Source organism: Grammomys surdaster, unplaced genomic scaffold (genome assembly GCF_004785775.1).
Source record: "Grammomys surdaster isolate TR1022 unplaced genomic scaffold, NIH_TR_1.0 65, whole genome shotgun sequence".
In the NCBI taxonomy this organism is placed as follows: Eukaryota; Metazoa; Chordata; class Mammalia; order Rodentia; family Muridae; genus Grammomys; species Grammomys surdaster.
The window spans coordinates 15,137,209-15,154,857 of record NW_021604567.1 but is presented as its reverse complement, the minus strand read 5'-3'; the positions used below and the strand labels follow the sequence as shown (position 1 = coordinate 15,154,857).

Sequence of the window (17,649 nt, the reverse complement as noted above, 5' to 3'; positions counted from 1 at the left end):
CCTCCCTCCCTCCCTCCCTCCCTCCCTCCCTTTCTCTCTCTCTTTCTCACTAGAAACTGTTGTTCTGAAGTTATGAAGATATTCATCACAGGAGTTTACTGTTTTGCTCTTTCATGCACAAGCCCATTACCCATCATCTGGAATTGGTTTTATATTTGGTGTCAAATGTGGAGAGATTTAAGGACTATTCTTACTGACTCACAGGATAACTTTTTCCCGGTCCTAATAAGATAGGCATGGCTATGTTTCAAGGGTCTTTATTTCTTATCGATTTGCTCTTTCCTATTCTTGAATTAAAAAAAGTTTTCAATTATGTAGGCATTACAGAAGGTCTTGACAATGACGAATTAATTGTTCTCCATTTCTATGTTTTTCAAGTATTTTTCTCACTGATGATAAAGGGAAAACAGTTTAAAAAAAGATATGGTTACTCTGACACATTAGCCATATTTGAAGCGTTCAACAACAACATTTATTAAATGTTCACACATTTTAAAAATCAAGTGATTCATCTCACTATACTTACTTTAAAGTACCACATGTAGCAAGTGGGCTACTATGTAGCAAGTACTCTACCGAGCTACTGAAAATATAGAGAATATTTCTATCAGTGAAGACACTTATCAGAACACTGTTGATATCACACCCTCAGTATTCCCCAAATACAAACTATCAATCTATGTCTCCAGACACCATTATGCATTTCCTAAAACCACGTTAAGAGTTACCTGGTATAGCAGTTAAGAATCCATGGTCTGAACCATAAATCTTACCACTGTAATTTACAAGTTATATGACCACAGTTAGTCTATTTAATTTCTCTGGTCTCGGTTTGAGCATCTGTCAAATGAAGCTTATAATGCTGGCTTCTTAATAGGGTTTTTGTAGGGAATTAAAGAGTAAAATAATTCTCATTTTGCCTGAAGTATGGTGCCCAACACGTATCAGCTGTTAGTGTTTCCACATGAGGTTCTTCAAATGGGATTCAGGATTAAGGAAGAGGTTGTAAAGTTTCTTATAACTTCACTGTGTATATGGAACCTGGGCTGTTGCTGTGGTTGTGAGCTGCAAGACAAATGCGAATATTTCTAAAGCATCGTAGTGCTGTCAAATGCAGAAGAATAGGGAAATTATTCCTAAGGAGGGCTCTCACAGTTATTTGTGATTTGAGCTCTCCAGCAGGTTGGACCAGACCCCTTGGTTTTGGTCTAGAGAATACATTTTATAACTCCATTCCATTCATATGAGTTTGGAAGATAAGATTGTATCAAAGGCAGGGACACCATAGTACAGTAAGCAGAGACACTGGATTGTGACAGAGCAGTGTCGCTGTGTGAGTTTTTCAATCTGTGGGTATGTCAGGGAATACTGGGACTCCAAAGATTTCTCAATGCTTCTGATTTCTTTACCCTTTCCAATGTAATTCTTAGATCCCCTCATTAATCAATCTATTTCCTGAGCATTGGTGGTTTAGTGGTAAATACTGTTGGGTTCATTTAACATTTATTTGTCTGTATTGGCTTTTAAAAAATCTTGCATTTTAAAGAATAAAATTGGAATAAATACAGGTATATTAGTACTTGAAGGATACTACATATTTAACAACCTATATTTTCTTCTTGTATTTTTTACTTTTCAAAGTGAAATAAAGGAAATTGTTAGTGTAACAAATTATTAAAATCCATGCAAAGAGAAAAATTGAAGACATACCCCTTATGTGAGATTTATATATAATCTGCTATTTCAAGGACAAAGAATACTTCATGTCCAATCTTAATTTAAATTTTCCCTTGGTTATCTGATGGAGTATTAATAGATACAATATTTTTAGTTGAGTTGTAACCTCAAAGTTTTTACATGCCATGAAGTTTCTTGAGAGTTTAAATTACTCTCCCAAACATTCGTATTTACCTCACCTTTAAAGCATCAAATAAAAATATGTCTTGACTATCAAAATAGGTGACCAGAGCCACATCTCTAAAGTTGATTTTCACCCCTTGTTCCTTGAGGCAGGATCTGAATAAATGAATCACAGATTGGAAGTGGAAGGGATGGGGATTTTTAACGTTTTCATCTATGACTGGCACAGAAAGAAGCCTAAGGAAAAGAAAAAGTCATTTCAAGAATAACTCAAACATGATCATCAGTTCTTCCTTTGAGACAACTCTGAATCACGTGTGTTAGAACATATATTTGTAGCTGTTGTCATATATTTGTAGCTGTTGCATTTATAGGTAAAGACGCCCACAGAGAGCTGTCATTAACACCACCTTCATTGAGATACTTTGATAACATAACAACAACACACAAGGATAAGTTATTTTGGTCAGAATAAGGGTTTCCATGGTAACTGATGTCTTGTTACTTTCTTGATACTATGTCAAAAACACTGACGAATGCAACTTATCAGAGGAAGTGCTTAATTCAGCTTAGAGTTTCAGACAGTCAGAGTCCATGATGGGGGAACAAAGCTATGATGGGTGTGAAAGCTGAGAGCTCACCTGTCTATGCTAATGTAGGAGGGAGAGAGGAAGAGCACACTAGGAAGGACCCCAGCCTTTTGAAACCTCATAGCCCTTAATGAAATACCATCAACAGACCCACACCTCCCAATCCATTTTCCATGCTACAGGCCTACAGGTTTTCTAAGCAAGCTATTTGAGGGCATATCACCAAGAGTAATATAAAACCTACTGTAGGGTGTTCAGTAACTGAAGAACTTCTTATCAGATTTTACATTATAGAATTTTATGCTTGAGAATGTCTTTGAAATAGAATTATACACAGATGCTTGAAATAGTCCCTATGTTTATCTTATAAGCTGTCTAGGAGGCAAACATCATACAGTCTTGTACAGTTTATAAAATAAAATCTGTGTTTATTTGCTGTGAACAACACATGCTTATCATCTAACTTCAAATATGGTTAATCTAACGTCGTTTTAACCAAACAGAAAGAAGAGTATATATGATTTACATTGAAGACTATTCAATAGTAGTAGTTCTGAGAAAGACAGTTGTGTACCAAAGTTTCAATTTATTATGCAATGCATGTCAGTCAACTGACCTACCATTTTCTTTGCAGCTTGCTCTAGTTTACAAGTTCTATGCCAGCAGCTGTCACCATCGAAGGTCTAGATTCATTATCTGATTTGTTTCAGCCACCCCTGACCTTACAGATTTTGTTAATAACAGACATAAATGAGTTTTAAATTACTTAGTTGTTCAGAATTATAGGAAAGATAGAAGACCTACACAGAAAAAAGGCTCTACATTGCCTTAAACCTTCCTGTCTGTTTTCCATTTATTCCATCCAAAGTGTGTATGTTACTGAAGCTCGCATCAAGTGTGAGCCACAGCTACCTACCATTCTACCACACGCTCACACCAAAGCTGAAGTGTTGATGGGCACTGGGTAAACACACCCTGGATTAATGAAGGGATGAAGGAAAGAAAGAAGGAAGGAAGGATCGAATAGACACTACAACAAGACCCTTGGCCTGGCAGAGATGTTATGGGCTCCTAATTGACAGACTTTCCAGTTTCTCTATAATTGGGCTATCTTGAAATTTACTAATTGGTCAGTGTGGAAAAAAGTGGAAGCCCAGAAAGTTTAAAAACACTGATGGTCAATTCTTTGAGTGTCCAAGGCCTAATAAATAATATAATCTTCTCCGATGCTGTCCCCTCATTGCAGGATATAGTCTAGATCTTTATCTCTTATTTATCCACATTTACTTTGTCAATATCAGAGTAAATCTGTTTTACAAAGTGTATCAGTTCAAGGTAGTAGTAGTGAGGTTTGATTACAATAAATATCAAAAATGAAAAGAAGTATTTTGAGAAACACAGCTAGACCATGTCAGTCTTACTGAAACTGTGGCAGATACTTATCATATGAGGATAATATATGCTATTGCTGCTCAGCATCAGTTACATTAGATGATGCTAATTTGATTCCATGATATTCACTATTTCAGTCTATACTTCTCCATGTAAGGCTTCCTGAGCCTAGTAAATCTCTTTACTGAGTACATCTAGTATCCTAGAATATCTTAAAATACTATATCATAACAAACCACATTAAATTTCCTATAGGAATATAGGAATATATATAATGTTCAACATAGTGTTATGAAATAATACACTAAAATAACCAAGCTATATAATTGGAACAAAATCAGCAGGTCGTCCTTCTTCTTCTTCTTCTTCTTCTTCTTCTTCTTCTTCTTCTTCTTCTTCTTCCTCCTCCTCCTCCTCCTCCTCCTCTTCCTCCTTCTTCTTAAAGACCCTTCTTTTGTTCTCATAGTCAATAAACTTTCTAATGGTATAGATCTTTGGAGGAGACTGTCCCACAAAGCCATGATTTTAAAGCATATAGAAGGTTTATCATAGCCACTTAAACATAATTTGATCTCTGATTTCTGTGCTTATAATCTAGCACCAAATACCCAAATATCAAAAGGATGCTATTAACGTGAGTTCTGCACACAAACTGATTCCTTGCAAAATTTCAAAATTAATCCAAACACATTTATTTTTTTAAGATCATTTTACACATAGGCATCATTCAGAAGCTTACATGGGACAAATTGTGTGCACACACAACTAAACAGCTGGGTGAAGAGACTCAGCAGACCTTCAGTCTCTTGATTGGGATTTCTCCTGCTGTTCCTGATAGTAAGATCAGGCTAGGAATGGCTTTCATGCTCCTCAGGGGTACTATCTTGCTTAGGGTGTTCACGGATCACACATTCATTCTGACTGATCACCAAGGATAATGTGGGCTGTGCTTATTCTGGAATATTCCACAGGCTGCTAGAGGGCAGTTGAGACACTAGCTAAACTTCTAACCGATGCTTTGTAAGCAGAGTCAGCTTGGTCTAGTAGACTTCTTTTCAAGGTTGTCAGCAACTTAAAAAAAAGTTCTGTTTTTTTAAAAAGAGTTCTTCCTTTTCCTTATGATCTTGGTGAGAATTTTAAGTTCTGCTCTTATAAAAAGCTACCTGTTTAACTTGTTGAAGATGTTGCTAAGAAATTAATCTTGAATAGATTCCCGATTTTCTTTTAAGACTGAAGGAAAACAGCCCCACCACAGCCACGGGCCTTCAGAAGTGGATGGAATTCCTTTGTGGTTTTCACTTGATCACTTAAAACACCTTTCTTCTGACACAATCCAGACACCAAGTGAATTCTAAGTACTTATTCTTCTCAATTAAGTCTTGACATTGCAAAGACCATGGGAACCAGCACCGAGCTGACTCTTTTGCTGACAGCCAACGGCACATCACAGTTAAGATTTTAGATGAGTCCATAATAATTAAAGGAAAACATCATGAAAGCTCTAAGCAGTCCATGTAGCATAAACAGCAGATACAACTGGACATATGAGAACTGTAGGTTCTGATTAATAGATACCAGGGTACATGAGAGAGAAGGGCTTCAGGCAATCAGTAGAGGAAAAGCTTTTACCCAACAGTGTTTGACAGTCTACTCACTGTCTTACTGATTTTGCTGCTGCCTTTGTGGATGTTGTAATGCATCTGTACAGATAATGGAATTCGCACTTTGACTACTTCATCTAACAAATGTGTGGCTAATAGTGCACATACAGGTAAGTATTTACTTTGCTCTACTGGTCTACATTGGTGGGGAATTCTTAATGACACAGCAAAAAAGAACAAAAAAGAAAACCCAGAAGAGTTATCTAAGGGAGCATGGAGACTGATCAAAGGAGAGAGGAGGAAGCATTTGAAATGAAGCTAGCCAGAACTACCCCTAATTCTGTGCATCACTGAATCTAACCAACACACGGAGGAGCTCATATTTTAGCTTTTAAAAATCAGCTGATTTTGTTTAAGGTATTAAATTTCACATTAAACTGGCAGCGAACAACCAGGTATATTGAAAGTATAAAGATTTGTTTTATGTTAGGACAGCCAATGAGCACCAAGGGGGAAGACAATTAAGGAGTAACTATTAGGGACTGTGAGATGGCTCAGCGGGTAAAGGCACTGCCACCAAACCTGAGTTCATTCCCGGAAGTCACATGGTGCAAGAACACGCTCATGTTTTCCTTTGAGTGCCTTGGCACAAATACACCCACAAAACAACACATAAATATATTTAAAAAGTAAATATTGTTCTTACAAATAAAATCCACACACCTACGTCCATCCACTGTTCAGACTGACTAAAGGCAGTACTAGCAACTAAGGCAGTTTCAACCCAAAAGTACAAATGATCTGTATTTCAAGGAACTCTAGGATCTTTAGTCTAATTTTAAATCTGAAACTCTGTTTTCAATTCCTCATGGATAAGATTAATTTTTACAAGCATGATTCTGGTATCTGGGTAACTTTTTTTTGGGCCACAATTAATCTAAATCTTACATTGCAGGACATATTTATTTCTATATTTCACTTATTCATATCTTAAAAATCTCAGCGAAGAACTGTGTCACTGTATTTTCATATAGAAGTAACCTAAGTCCTAAAGACGTATCCCTCAGTGCAAATAGTTTAGCAAACAGACTTTCGCTTACTCACTCTGAAATGGGTTCTGAGACTTTTTTTAGTTGACTTCTTGTTTGATCTACCTTCTGCTTTTAACTTCAGAAACATTTTCTCTGGTCTTCTTAAACAAAACGGTGAGCTAGCCACGGGGGTGGGGTGGGGGTGGTGTTTCATCGGCAGAGCTGCGGGTCTGTAATTCAGTCCACTAGAGCAAAGACTGGTGTTCCTAAATCCCACCTCTGCCTCCACCACCAAATCTTGTGAACTGTCAGGAGGCCCTCCTGGAGCACCCTGCTTAGAGGCTTGCATAAATGATGAGGGCCCTCTGAGGATGACAAATTCAGTTGCTATTTTCAACTCTCCACTTGTCACTCTGTAATTGCAGTAAATGCAACTGAAAGTACTTTTACTTGAAGGCCATTAGACAGAGGGGAAGAAAACGCATTTACTGTTTCAAGGCTTGTGTATTTTCCTGGGAAAAGCCTGCCTATAAAATCTGTCCTTTTATCCTTAGAGAGCTATTTGGGAAACATCTTTGAGCAGGGCCTTGATGCAGAACCTCTTTCCTGCATCCTCCTCATCTTCTCTCTAACTTCTGACCCCTCCTGTACTTGGAGCTTTCTTTTCTCCAGGATGAGACGGGAAATGTGCGTGTGTTACTGAAAACAGTGAGCTCTTTGCATTCTGGAAATTTGAGGAATTATTTTGCAAAGTCTTCTCGCGGTTACTTTAGTACAAATAAAAATAATATCATGAGTGTTTTTTCTGATTAAAAATTCTTTGACACTTGTTCCTATTGAAACTTAATAAAATAAGCTGATGGAATACTGCTTGCTGGTTTGCATATCTTTATGGAGAACTTACTTGAAAAATATAAGGAAATCCTATTTTGGAGGACTTGACAAAAGGGAAAAAAGGCAAAATAATATTTTAAAGTTGCTAAAACGCTGCTTCAGTCTCTATAAGTCATCACAGTTTGTCAATCTACAGAAACATCGAGAATCACGATCGCTTTCCGGTCTCAGGTCTTGGTTACCGGACCTGTTGAATGCCTCTTACCTATGAAGAGATTCCACTCAGTGTCCAAATCCGCCTGGTTGGCCAGACAGCCCTTCATGACGTTGAGGCAGTAGTTGTTGCAAGGTCTCACAGTGGGCAAGCCTCGGCAGTAGGGGCAGTACAACATCTTCATGAGAGCCCGGATGCACCCAGGGGTGGGGCTCACCTGTAAGTACATAAGACAGGGGGCGAAAATCAGAATCGGAAAGATGAAGGCGAACAGAACAAGAAGTCATGTTTCCCTAAATAGCATGATGAAAAACAGGCAAAGTTGCTCTGCTAAACCTTAAACCTCCAAGCAGAGGGTTGAAGAACGGTTAGAAGCTGAGCCCTTTTTAATTCTTCATTCGAGAGGCAGCCAGTTCCTATTAAATACCTCTGCTCAGCAAAGTAATAACTTCCTGAGATGTTCCCGTCCACATTTTGCTCTTTCTCACTGTCACTGCAATTCAATCCTAAAACAGACACCGTTTCCTTGTAGGAGAATGTGAAGCGAGATCATGCATAGCTGGCAACTGGAAGAGGAAAGAGCCCGGTAAAGATGGAGCGGCTATTAAAGTTTAATGTGACACCTCTAGCGAAGTTTCCGACTGGTTACTTGATCCTTTGCTAGCTGAGGTTGGCGGATATCCTTCCGGAGTACACAACTACTGTAGAGGCTCACTATCCCCTTGGCTGGGATCTATGTGACCTGGGCCTGCATAGAAGTAGAAGCAGTGGACCTGCTGAGGCAATTCTTCAGGCATCTGGGGATACAGGACTCTAGAAAGTTCACTTAAAATGGATCCGGCTTGGTTTGCAAGAAGGAATTTTTTCAGGGATTCAGAGTCAACCACTAACCCACTGACAATGTAGTGCTGTTTGTCTGGAACAAGGAACGCAGTGCGTCAAATCAATCCCCAAGCAGTAAACTCGGGGTGCAAAGAGGATAAGAACTCAAAGAACGGGAGAAAGGCAGCAAGAGCCTTCCTCATGAGAAGACACTGCTCTCAGAACTTCCAGCAGCTGCTCTGCATAAGAAAGAGCTTCTGAACAGCCACACTTCCAGGAGCCAGGGCCCCCAACCTAGGGGCTGCTTACTCCTGATAGGTGAGAGAAGGAGTCACTGTTCTCAGCTGTGTTCCCACGGGGCCCACAGCACGTCCCAACCCAATGCTTGTGGGAGTGGCCATTATCAAACTAAATGTGTCACCAACATAAAAATCAGATGTCTTAAATGTGAGAAAGAGAGTGGTAAGGATAAGGGGTGGCGGCATTAGGGGTAGGAGCAATGTGGGAGTGGATGTGTTCATGGGGTTGGAGTGACCAGAATACTATATGTATATGTAAAACGCATGTGTGTGTAATCATCAACAAAATTAATCAACAAAAAGAAAAAAATGTATGATGATAAGACACCATTAACACAGAACTCCGTTGACTCCAAGAGGAAAAGAATATTTAAGACAGCACAAGCTAACAGCAGAGAGCTGCTTTCCACGTCTCAGTGGGAAATTACTGGGCTGCCTCTTTGGTGGCATTCATGGTGGCACTGGTGTTTTAGTCAAGTATTTGGCTAAATGCTACTCTGCTTGTATTTTAGACATAAGAAAAAGCCTAGTGAGCCATTCGGACCTCCTGAGAGTGTGGTCTCACCGGCAGGCATGACTAGGGATGTCCCCCATTGCAGTAGAGTGGTGTGAGATATCACTAGGGATGTCCCCATTGCAGTAGTGTGGTGTGAGGCATGGCTAGGCATGTCCCCCATTGTAGTAGTGTGGTGTGATATGACTGGGATATCAGGAAAATACTTATTTCCATACTTTCATTTACCACTGCCATTCTGAGACGGTTGATCTGGTTGTTTGTTTGTTTGTTTGTTTTCCTAGAAACCAAACTTAGGGATTGTTAATACAAAGCTTTAGTTTCTCCAACCACTTGATAACAAATTGCATAAGAAGAAAGAATTTTTGGTATATTCTTGTGTCAGTTATTTTCTCATTGCTGTTGAAGAAATAATTAACTAAATCAACCGTCTTAGTTAGGTTTTCTACTGCTGCAATGAAACACCAGAACCAAAAGGCAACTTGGGGAGGAAACAGTTTATTTCACTCACAGATCCATAAAACAGTTCATTACCAAAAGCACTGAGCACAGGAACTCACAAGGGCAGGAATCTGGAGGCAGGAGCCGACACAGAGAAGCGCTGCTTACTGGCTTTCTCTTTGTAATTTGCTCAGCTGCTTCCTTACAGAACCCGGGAGCATCAGCCCGGGGATGGCGCTACCTACCATCAACCACTAATTAAAACAAAAAAGCCTTACAGATAGGTCCTATGGAAGTATTTTCTCAATTGAGCGGCTTTCCTTTCAGATAGCTTTAACTTGTGTCAAGTTGACATAAAACTAGTCAGCATACATGTCTCCATGACTTTCAATTCTTCCTTTTAGTAAAAGCTATTTTGGGGGTCTATACCCTAACCATGATGTTTTCTCATTAAGGAAAGATGCCAGATACTTTGTTCACAACCTCACAGTTTTGAGAAATTATTCAGAATATCCAACTCTTTCTTGGTCGTCCTCCTTTGTGTCTGTAGAGTCCACAAATGACACTATTAAGTGAGATGACAAGCCCTCAGAGTCTTCAGGAGCAGATGACTTAGATAAAGGAGACAGTCTCCAACCTGGGCTCACCTAGATTATGTTAAGAACATAATCTAGTCTCTACCCAGAAACAGCTCCAGGGGAAGTCTAGAAGGAGTAAACAGGCTTTGGCAGTGATGCTTCTGGATGTTTTCTAAGAAATTCCAAAAGCCAAAATGCTCATTTAATTTGGTTATTTTGCTTCACAAATTATGCTTTTAAAGAACCAATCTATTTTTGAAATAGAATGATGTTTAAAAAAAAATATGCTTTTTACTGTCAGTACGTGGCAACCTAGAGATTTGTCCACTAGCACGGTTGCCCTTCGCCTTCTTTGTCAATTTAGCCCAAGTTACACAGAAGCTTTTTATTACAGAGTTGACAGGACTAACTGCTTTCATCTTTCATCCATCTATTGGTTGAGCGTATTGAATCAAATGTTGCAGCTCTTAATGTCCTGCACAAAGTTGTACATTCGTTAGCCCCTGACTTAGGGTCTGGATCTTCGCCAAACGTTAAGCTTTACCTCGCCCTCTCAGATAGACTGTCTTCTCAGGTATTCTAACTGCTGCACCGCCCGTTGTCCTCTTGTCAGCCTTGAAGCAGTTACAGAAGAGATCAGTGCCCCCAAATCCCTAAAAGCAGCTCAGGTAACCCCTGGAAAGGGGACAAATGGCCCATGGGCTGTCTAGCGCACCCCTCTTCTTGCCTCTATGGACATTGTTTTGGGGACCCAGAAATAAAACAGTTATACTGTAGCCTTCTCTGCGTCAATTAGTGTTTCTGTCTCACCCGCTCAGATCAACGTAAATGAGGAGTAGCTCGACCCCTGGGCCGCTACGGTACTCTAAGAGTAAACAGGAGTAGATTTAACAGCTGGTAAGGACGGGATCTGAGCCCTCCTCTGTGAACACCATGGCTTCCACGCCAACAATCCTAACTGGTTTGAAATGGAGTCCAAAGATAGTGACCAGAAATTATTCAACCACCAGCCTCCGTCTATGTATGGCCTTCTGGTCTGCCACTTTCCCCCTCCCCCCCTCCCCACCCCCTCCCGCCCTCGTACTCTGGCTCCTCCCCTGGATCATTCCTTTCTTCTTATACTCATGCATATGTATGTTTTTACCCTTGCTTTTACATGATTAACTTAACTGGACTCCACCCTATACCAAAACAAAATGTTCCACATGAGATTTTCCAAAATGTTTCATTCTATGACATCTCCATCTGCTCCTGACACATCTACAAAAGTACCCTTCCGTTGCTGTGGGGAAACTCTGGCTAACAGGAACTTCATCCTTTCACCCCAGTTCTTGTCATTCGTCCTCTCTTTGCTCCCGTTCTCTTCCTTTGAAGCTCTGTGGTTCCATGCTACCTCGGTTGTTTTGGTGTAAACAGTCCTGACAGTAGAACCAGTCCTTCACACTGAATCGACTCTTACCGGCCCACTTGGTGCTTCCCGCCTCTTCTCTAAGCCTCGCACAGCAGTCCCAGAAAACCTTTTAGTTCTACTCTATAACGAAATCTTGTTTACAGCCCTGGAATAATCATTTTCCAAATCTCTTCAGGAATGCGGGATGGCAATCTCCTGATCCATCTCAGCAGATCAGGTCAAGACTCTCCTCCTGGTACACGATCAGAGGAGTCACTCTTTACTGACACAGAACTACCTACTCTCTCCCACAAGGATCCCCCCTCAGCAGAAAACAGCTTTAATGTCCCTGCCCTGCATTTTTATACTTCTCACAGTTAGGAATGGTAGTTTCCTGATGAAGGACTACACTTCCCAGGTTCCCTTGCAGACTACAAGAGTCACTTCCGCCCTTATAAGGGGCAGCATCCCATCTTCTTCTGTATACATCTTGGCCATCCACACATGCGAGGGACAAGAAGTTCCTCGCTGTGAATAAAAATGGTCCACCTAAGACACACCAAGCCTCTCTTTCTGTGTTCCATCTCTCTACAATAACTCTCCTAAATAATCTGTGTGAGTTAAATTTTCTTACGTTCACCTTTCCGTAATCTCTTCATATTTTCACACAGCAATATAGTTCTGATTGTTACTTTTTCCTGCTATTACAATGAGTTGAATAAAACCACCATCACAATCAACCGTAGCAATCAGTGTGTTAACAACTCTGAGTCAGAGAGTGAGTAAAAAAACATCAGGGGTAAAAGAGAGCAGCTTCCACGGCAGTGATCCTACACCGGAAGATTTCCACTGTAAAGAGAAAGTGGACATAGAAAATGGAACAGCGTGACTCTGTTGAGGATGTGCCACCATAGCATCGTCTCTAGGTTGGCTCCTTCATTGAGAATTGCAAATTAAGCAGAATGTCTTTAAAAATAGTCTGTGTCAACAAGTATTACAGAGATAGTGACCGAGGAAGAGCGAGGCCCAATGAGAGCAAGAAGCCAAAGCAATTCTGCTACAAGACTATGTTAACGTGGACCATAAAATCCGTAGGCCTGGCTGTCTCTCACATCCTTTGCTTAAGGATTTTGCTAGCACACTTTGCTTTGCACAGCTTTCTTTCTTCCTCTGATCTGGATTCTTTTCTCCAGAGACGCGTTGTCACTCAGACTGACTAAGCTATGTCCTCTTCTGATCGTCAGCTTTCTGTTTTTTTCGGTTCACTCAGGGTCATAGCATAAAACCAAGTAAGTATCTGGGATTTGTGTTCCGTCGGACAGCCGTGGTCACTATGGATCACTCTGGGCAAGAGGCACGTACTACAATCTTAGAATTGGGTTGTGACTTTTTTTTCTTATTAAGTGCTTTTTGAAGCAACTTCTCTATTACCTTTGCCAGTTTCTTGGCCACATTGATATTCCAAGAAAAAAAAAAAAAGAGAACAGGATGAAATTGGGGGTTTTAATGTTTAGCTACTGCTTTTTAGCTTTGTCATCAAAGGCTATTGATTGCATTAATTCTAAAGCTTTCCTTTTTTATTTTTTCTTATAATTGTGTTGGAACTGGTACAATTTCCTCAGTATGACATTTCAGAAGAGTCTCCAACTCAGAGTAGCAACCAACAGAGAAAATTGAATAGCCTTTACAATCTAAAAGAACAATGTTGTTCAAGTTAACTGTGGGTCCCTGAGCATTTTAGGAAATGACATCCTTCTTGGTCAAATAAAGGGCACTGGAAAAAGAAAATGGAACATGCTGATGAGAGCTAAAATTTTTATATTCAAATGTTGCAGTTTTTTGAATATATGTAACCTCAGGCCCCAAATTAAAAATAATTAAAAACAAATTAATCAGTTCAAACTGGAAGCTTTCTTGAGCCTCTGGAAAGGAAGTTATTTCCAATTCTGGGTGTACAAGAGCCTATTTCTATTTTTTAAATATTACTTTTATTTTTTTACAGTCCAGTCTGCCCTCCCAGAGTTCCCCATCCCATTCGTCCTTCCTCCTGTCTCCAAGAGGATGTCCCCACCGTTGCCCTCAGCCTGCCAGGCGTCCCAACTCCATGGGGCCTCAAGTCTCTCTAGAGTTAGGTGCATTCTCTTTCACTGAGGCCAGACCAGGCAGTCCTCCGCTGTATATGTGTCAGGGCCTCATATCAGCTGGTGTATGCTGCCTGGTTGGTGGCTTGGTGTTCCTAAGAATTTCAACTCTTAGGAAGAACAAAAACAGCATTTTTCTTCTGTTATCTGCACTCTTGAGATTTTGATTATAAACTCATCCTAACTTGGTCCAATTTGAACCTCTCATGCAGATTGTATGATGACTTCATTATATTTTATATTTAACATCATAATATAAGCAATGAAGCAGGATACAAAGTGAATAAAGATGAAAGAGTACTGGAGCTCTTACTTTTGAATACCATGATTTTATTGATATACTTTTATTTATTGGAATATTAGAAGGAATACAAGAAGATTATAAAAATGTATAGGACAGAGTTTTTCTAGACGGTCATGTCTGTTGAAATGTTATAGCAATAACACTTGGGTCTTATGAATATTTGAAGTATATAAGATATCCTCCATGTTGTAGTAGAAATTTCAGATTTCTAATAATACAAGATTTCTATATCTGGACCAGTATTCAGGCACTAATGCTCACATCAATAATTTCTGGTAGTAGCTAGTGTAAAGTAAGGCTTTTAAAATATTTTTTAAAAGGAGAGAAAACACGAGGAAGTTACAGATCAGAACGCACACCATGACCATATACACAGAAGTTGCTAGTACATGTAAAACAGTGCAGACAGAATAAATGAACACAGGTGTCTCTTATCTTAAGGACACTCATGCTAGTCAATGTGAATTGCTTAGCTGAAATGAAACCCTTCTTTGTGAAGGAGTTGAATCCATTCCCAGTCTCTCTAATGTGTGTTCTGAGTGATGAGCTCAGTCTACTCATGATCTTGCTCTGTATTAATTAATATGTATTCAGATACTAACTTTTCCTCTCCAGCCTTTAAATACGATTGACTTACCTTCAGGCTAGTTTCCGTGTTAACTAATTTTAATTATAATTCTTCAACATCCAATAATCTGGGTATGCTTTACAGTAAATTCATGGGAATTTTAATTTGCATTTACATTAGGGGAACACAGTGAAAGGGAGGGCTCTTGAAGGGCTCTAGGCTCAGAACTGGGAAATGGGGATTGCCGGTGAGGCTCCTCAAGAAGCCCTGTAGCAGATGCCTTTGGGCAAAATTGGACCAGGAGAAGCATCACAGAAATGCAGCCTGGAGTGTGACAAATTGCTTTCTTTGCTGAAGGAAGAGAGAGAGAGAGAGAGAGAGAGAGAGAGAGAGAGAGAGAGAGAGAGAGAGAGAGGGAGGGAGGGGGAAGGAGGGGGGGAGGGAGGGAAGGAGGGGGGAGGGAGGGAGGGAGGGAGGGAGGGAGAGAGAAGGAGAGATATGGAGGGAGGGAGGGAGACCGGAGACACCAACTTTTCAGAAATCTGAAATTTAATAATAATTTTAATACTAATACCAATGAGGAGATTGCTTAATCAAGAAAGAGATGGCTTTATGTAAGAGAAAAAGGCATTGCCAAATCCCAAGTTGTTAGGAATTTTTAAGACTGAAATCACGCAAAGTATTTTCTCCAACCACAGTGGAATTGAAGCGAGGGATCAATAACAGAAAGCAAGCTGGAAAAGTGTCAAGTGTGGAAAACAATACGTTCAAATGCAACCATGGGGAACAACAAAAATGCTTACGGAAATTAGAAATTACTTAGATGAATGGAAATAAAAACACAACATGCCCAAACATATAGCAGTAACTGTCTATGTGCCAAAAGAAGAAAGATCTCAAATCGATAACTGGACTTTGTATTTTAAAGGAACTGAAAAGAGAAAAGAAAGCTAAGGGCAAACTCCCAGAAGGAACTGGATAATAAAGACAAGCAACAATGTAACGAAAAGATCGGCAGCAACAGACCTTTGTTGAGGTGAACAACTTTGGCAGGCCCTGAGCCAAACAAGAAGAAACGAGAGCCTAACATCAGACACGATAGCAACGTTATTACTATCCCTGTGGTGCAAATGAAAAACAAACCCCCAAAACCAAAAAACCGAAAAATACCACACAAAACAATTCAGACCTTGGGGTGTGCCTCAGCAGTGGAGCATGTGACTGTCGACTAGCACACTCCTGAGTATGTAGAGTCTTTGTATGGAGATAGCTCCTAGGATAGCCCTGGGTTCTACACTCATCAGTGAATAACGACAAAACTATACACGGCTGCGTGCTGTGGTAGGCAGACCGGACTAACCTAAAGTGTGCATCTACATGGAGCTTCCAAATCTGCTCTTTAAAAATTAGATATGAGTAAACAGAAAGTTGAGAATGGATACAAAATGAAACGTCGAGTGCCCCCATCCTTGCGAGACAGAACGGGGCTCCAGACAGAGAAAGTGATGTGAAGATTGGGGGAGGAGTCACAGTAGTGTAGGTAAAAGCCAGAATTTCTAGAAATTCATCAGTCCCAAACTGTTAAAGATGTCCATCATCCCAAGGACAGCTAGGACTCCTTTTGGTTGTGAGAACTCAGAAACCGAAAACGTTACTGAAGGAATGAATGTAAGAAGTTCAGAGAGCTTAAAACAGTGGAGCAAACACATGATTCTGTAATCAAATCCCAATTCACACTGCAGAGAGTGGGAACATACCACCCAAAAGGAACGTAATGGGAGCATGTTTTAATAGCCCCTAACTGGAAACAAGTAAAATCATATATCAGCTGATGAATGAATAAGAGAGTTATATGCCCATAACATGAAATGTAATTTAGCTACCAAGAATGCCGTTTAAAAATGCGTAGCCCCATGGATGAATTTTGAAAATTGACATAGCCAGTCACAGGAAGATCATATATCACGTGATCTGATCCCATTCACGGAAAATGTCAGCCAGACCTGAGGTCGCAGTCCTGTAATCAAAAGATACTCAAGAAGTGCTAGCAAGAAAAAAGCTAGTTCGAGGCCTGCCTGGGTGTCAGAGCAAGTTCACGGTCAACTTAGACGCTGTTAAAACAGTTAACAGTACAAAAAGGACTGAAGATACAGCTCAACAGAGGAAGCTTGTCGAGAACGAATAAGAAGCAAGGTTGAATTCGAGGAACCGAATGAAAGAAGGAAAGAATGAAAACAAAAACCACACACAGTGGGCTAATCTACGCAGGCAGCAGCCAGGTGTTGTTTGTCAGGGCTGCCGCAAGGGAGGTGTAGCAGGGCTTAGCTCTAGACAGTGAGACCGTGGCTGCTGGTATGTATAAGCTGTCTTTCACATGATGAAAGGATTCCAATTTAGTTCATGGAAACAGTGATGTCAGTCAATACCGCAAATATATTAAAACTATTGACAGCTTCACTTCAAGTGGATGAACTGTATGGCGTGTAAATGGCCCTGATCAAGTCGTCTAAAGCGATAGCAGCATATATTCCTATAACAAGTGAATGTCTACTACCATACTTGCGAGCAGTAAAGGAACACAGCAGTAGGCATTTTGCTCCATGGTATGTGCTAAGTCTAAGGAAGGTTGGGTTCAATACACAACACACGAAAGTAAAGAATTTCAGAGCCAGTAATACAATTTCTCTCATCAGCCAGAGACTGTTTAGACACATGACTATCTACAGAACTAAAAATCATACCATTAACTCTAAACTATATAACAGATCAATCTCATGGGATGACCTGGATGATACACACACAGCAGCTGAACAAGTGAGGTTTCACCTGGATGATACACACACAGCAGCCGAACAAGTGAGGTTTCTGTGAATTATTTATTTTCGATGATTCTCCTTGGTCATCTGCCTGCTTACTTGTCCTGGCCTGTTGTGTCCTACGTTTGTCTACAACAGTCATCCATCATTTCAAATCTCAATGTCGTTATGTGTGAGTGTATGTGGGTATATGTGTATATGCATGTGTGTGTGTGTGAGTATATGTGTGTATGCATATGTGTGTGTGAGTGTGT

The 17,649-nt window shown here is 40.2% G+C and overlaps 1 protein-coding gene across 1 annotated transcript in view; it reads right to left on the bottom strand.

Moving 5' to 3' along the window:
• Gpc6 (glypican 6) overlaps positions 1 to 17,649 on the bottom strand; it is a 994,843-nt gene that overhangs the window by 334,040 nt on the left and 643,154 nt on the right. The window contains exon 4 of the mRNA XM_028771963.1: positions 7,574 to 7,739. Within this exon, the coding sequence (XP_028627796.1) occupies positions 7,574 to 7,739 (166 nt within the window). The remainder of the gene's footprint in view (positions 1 to 7,573; positions 7,740 to 17,649) is intronic.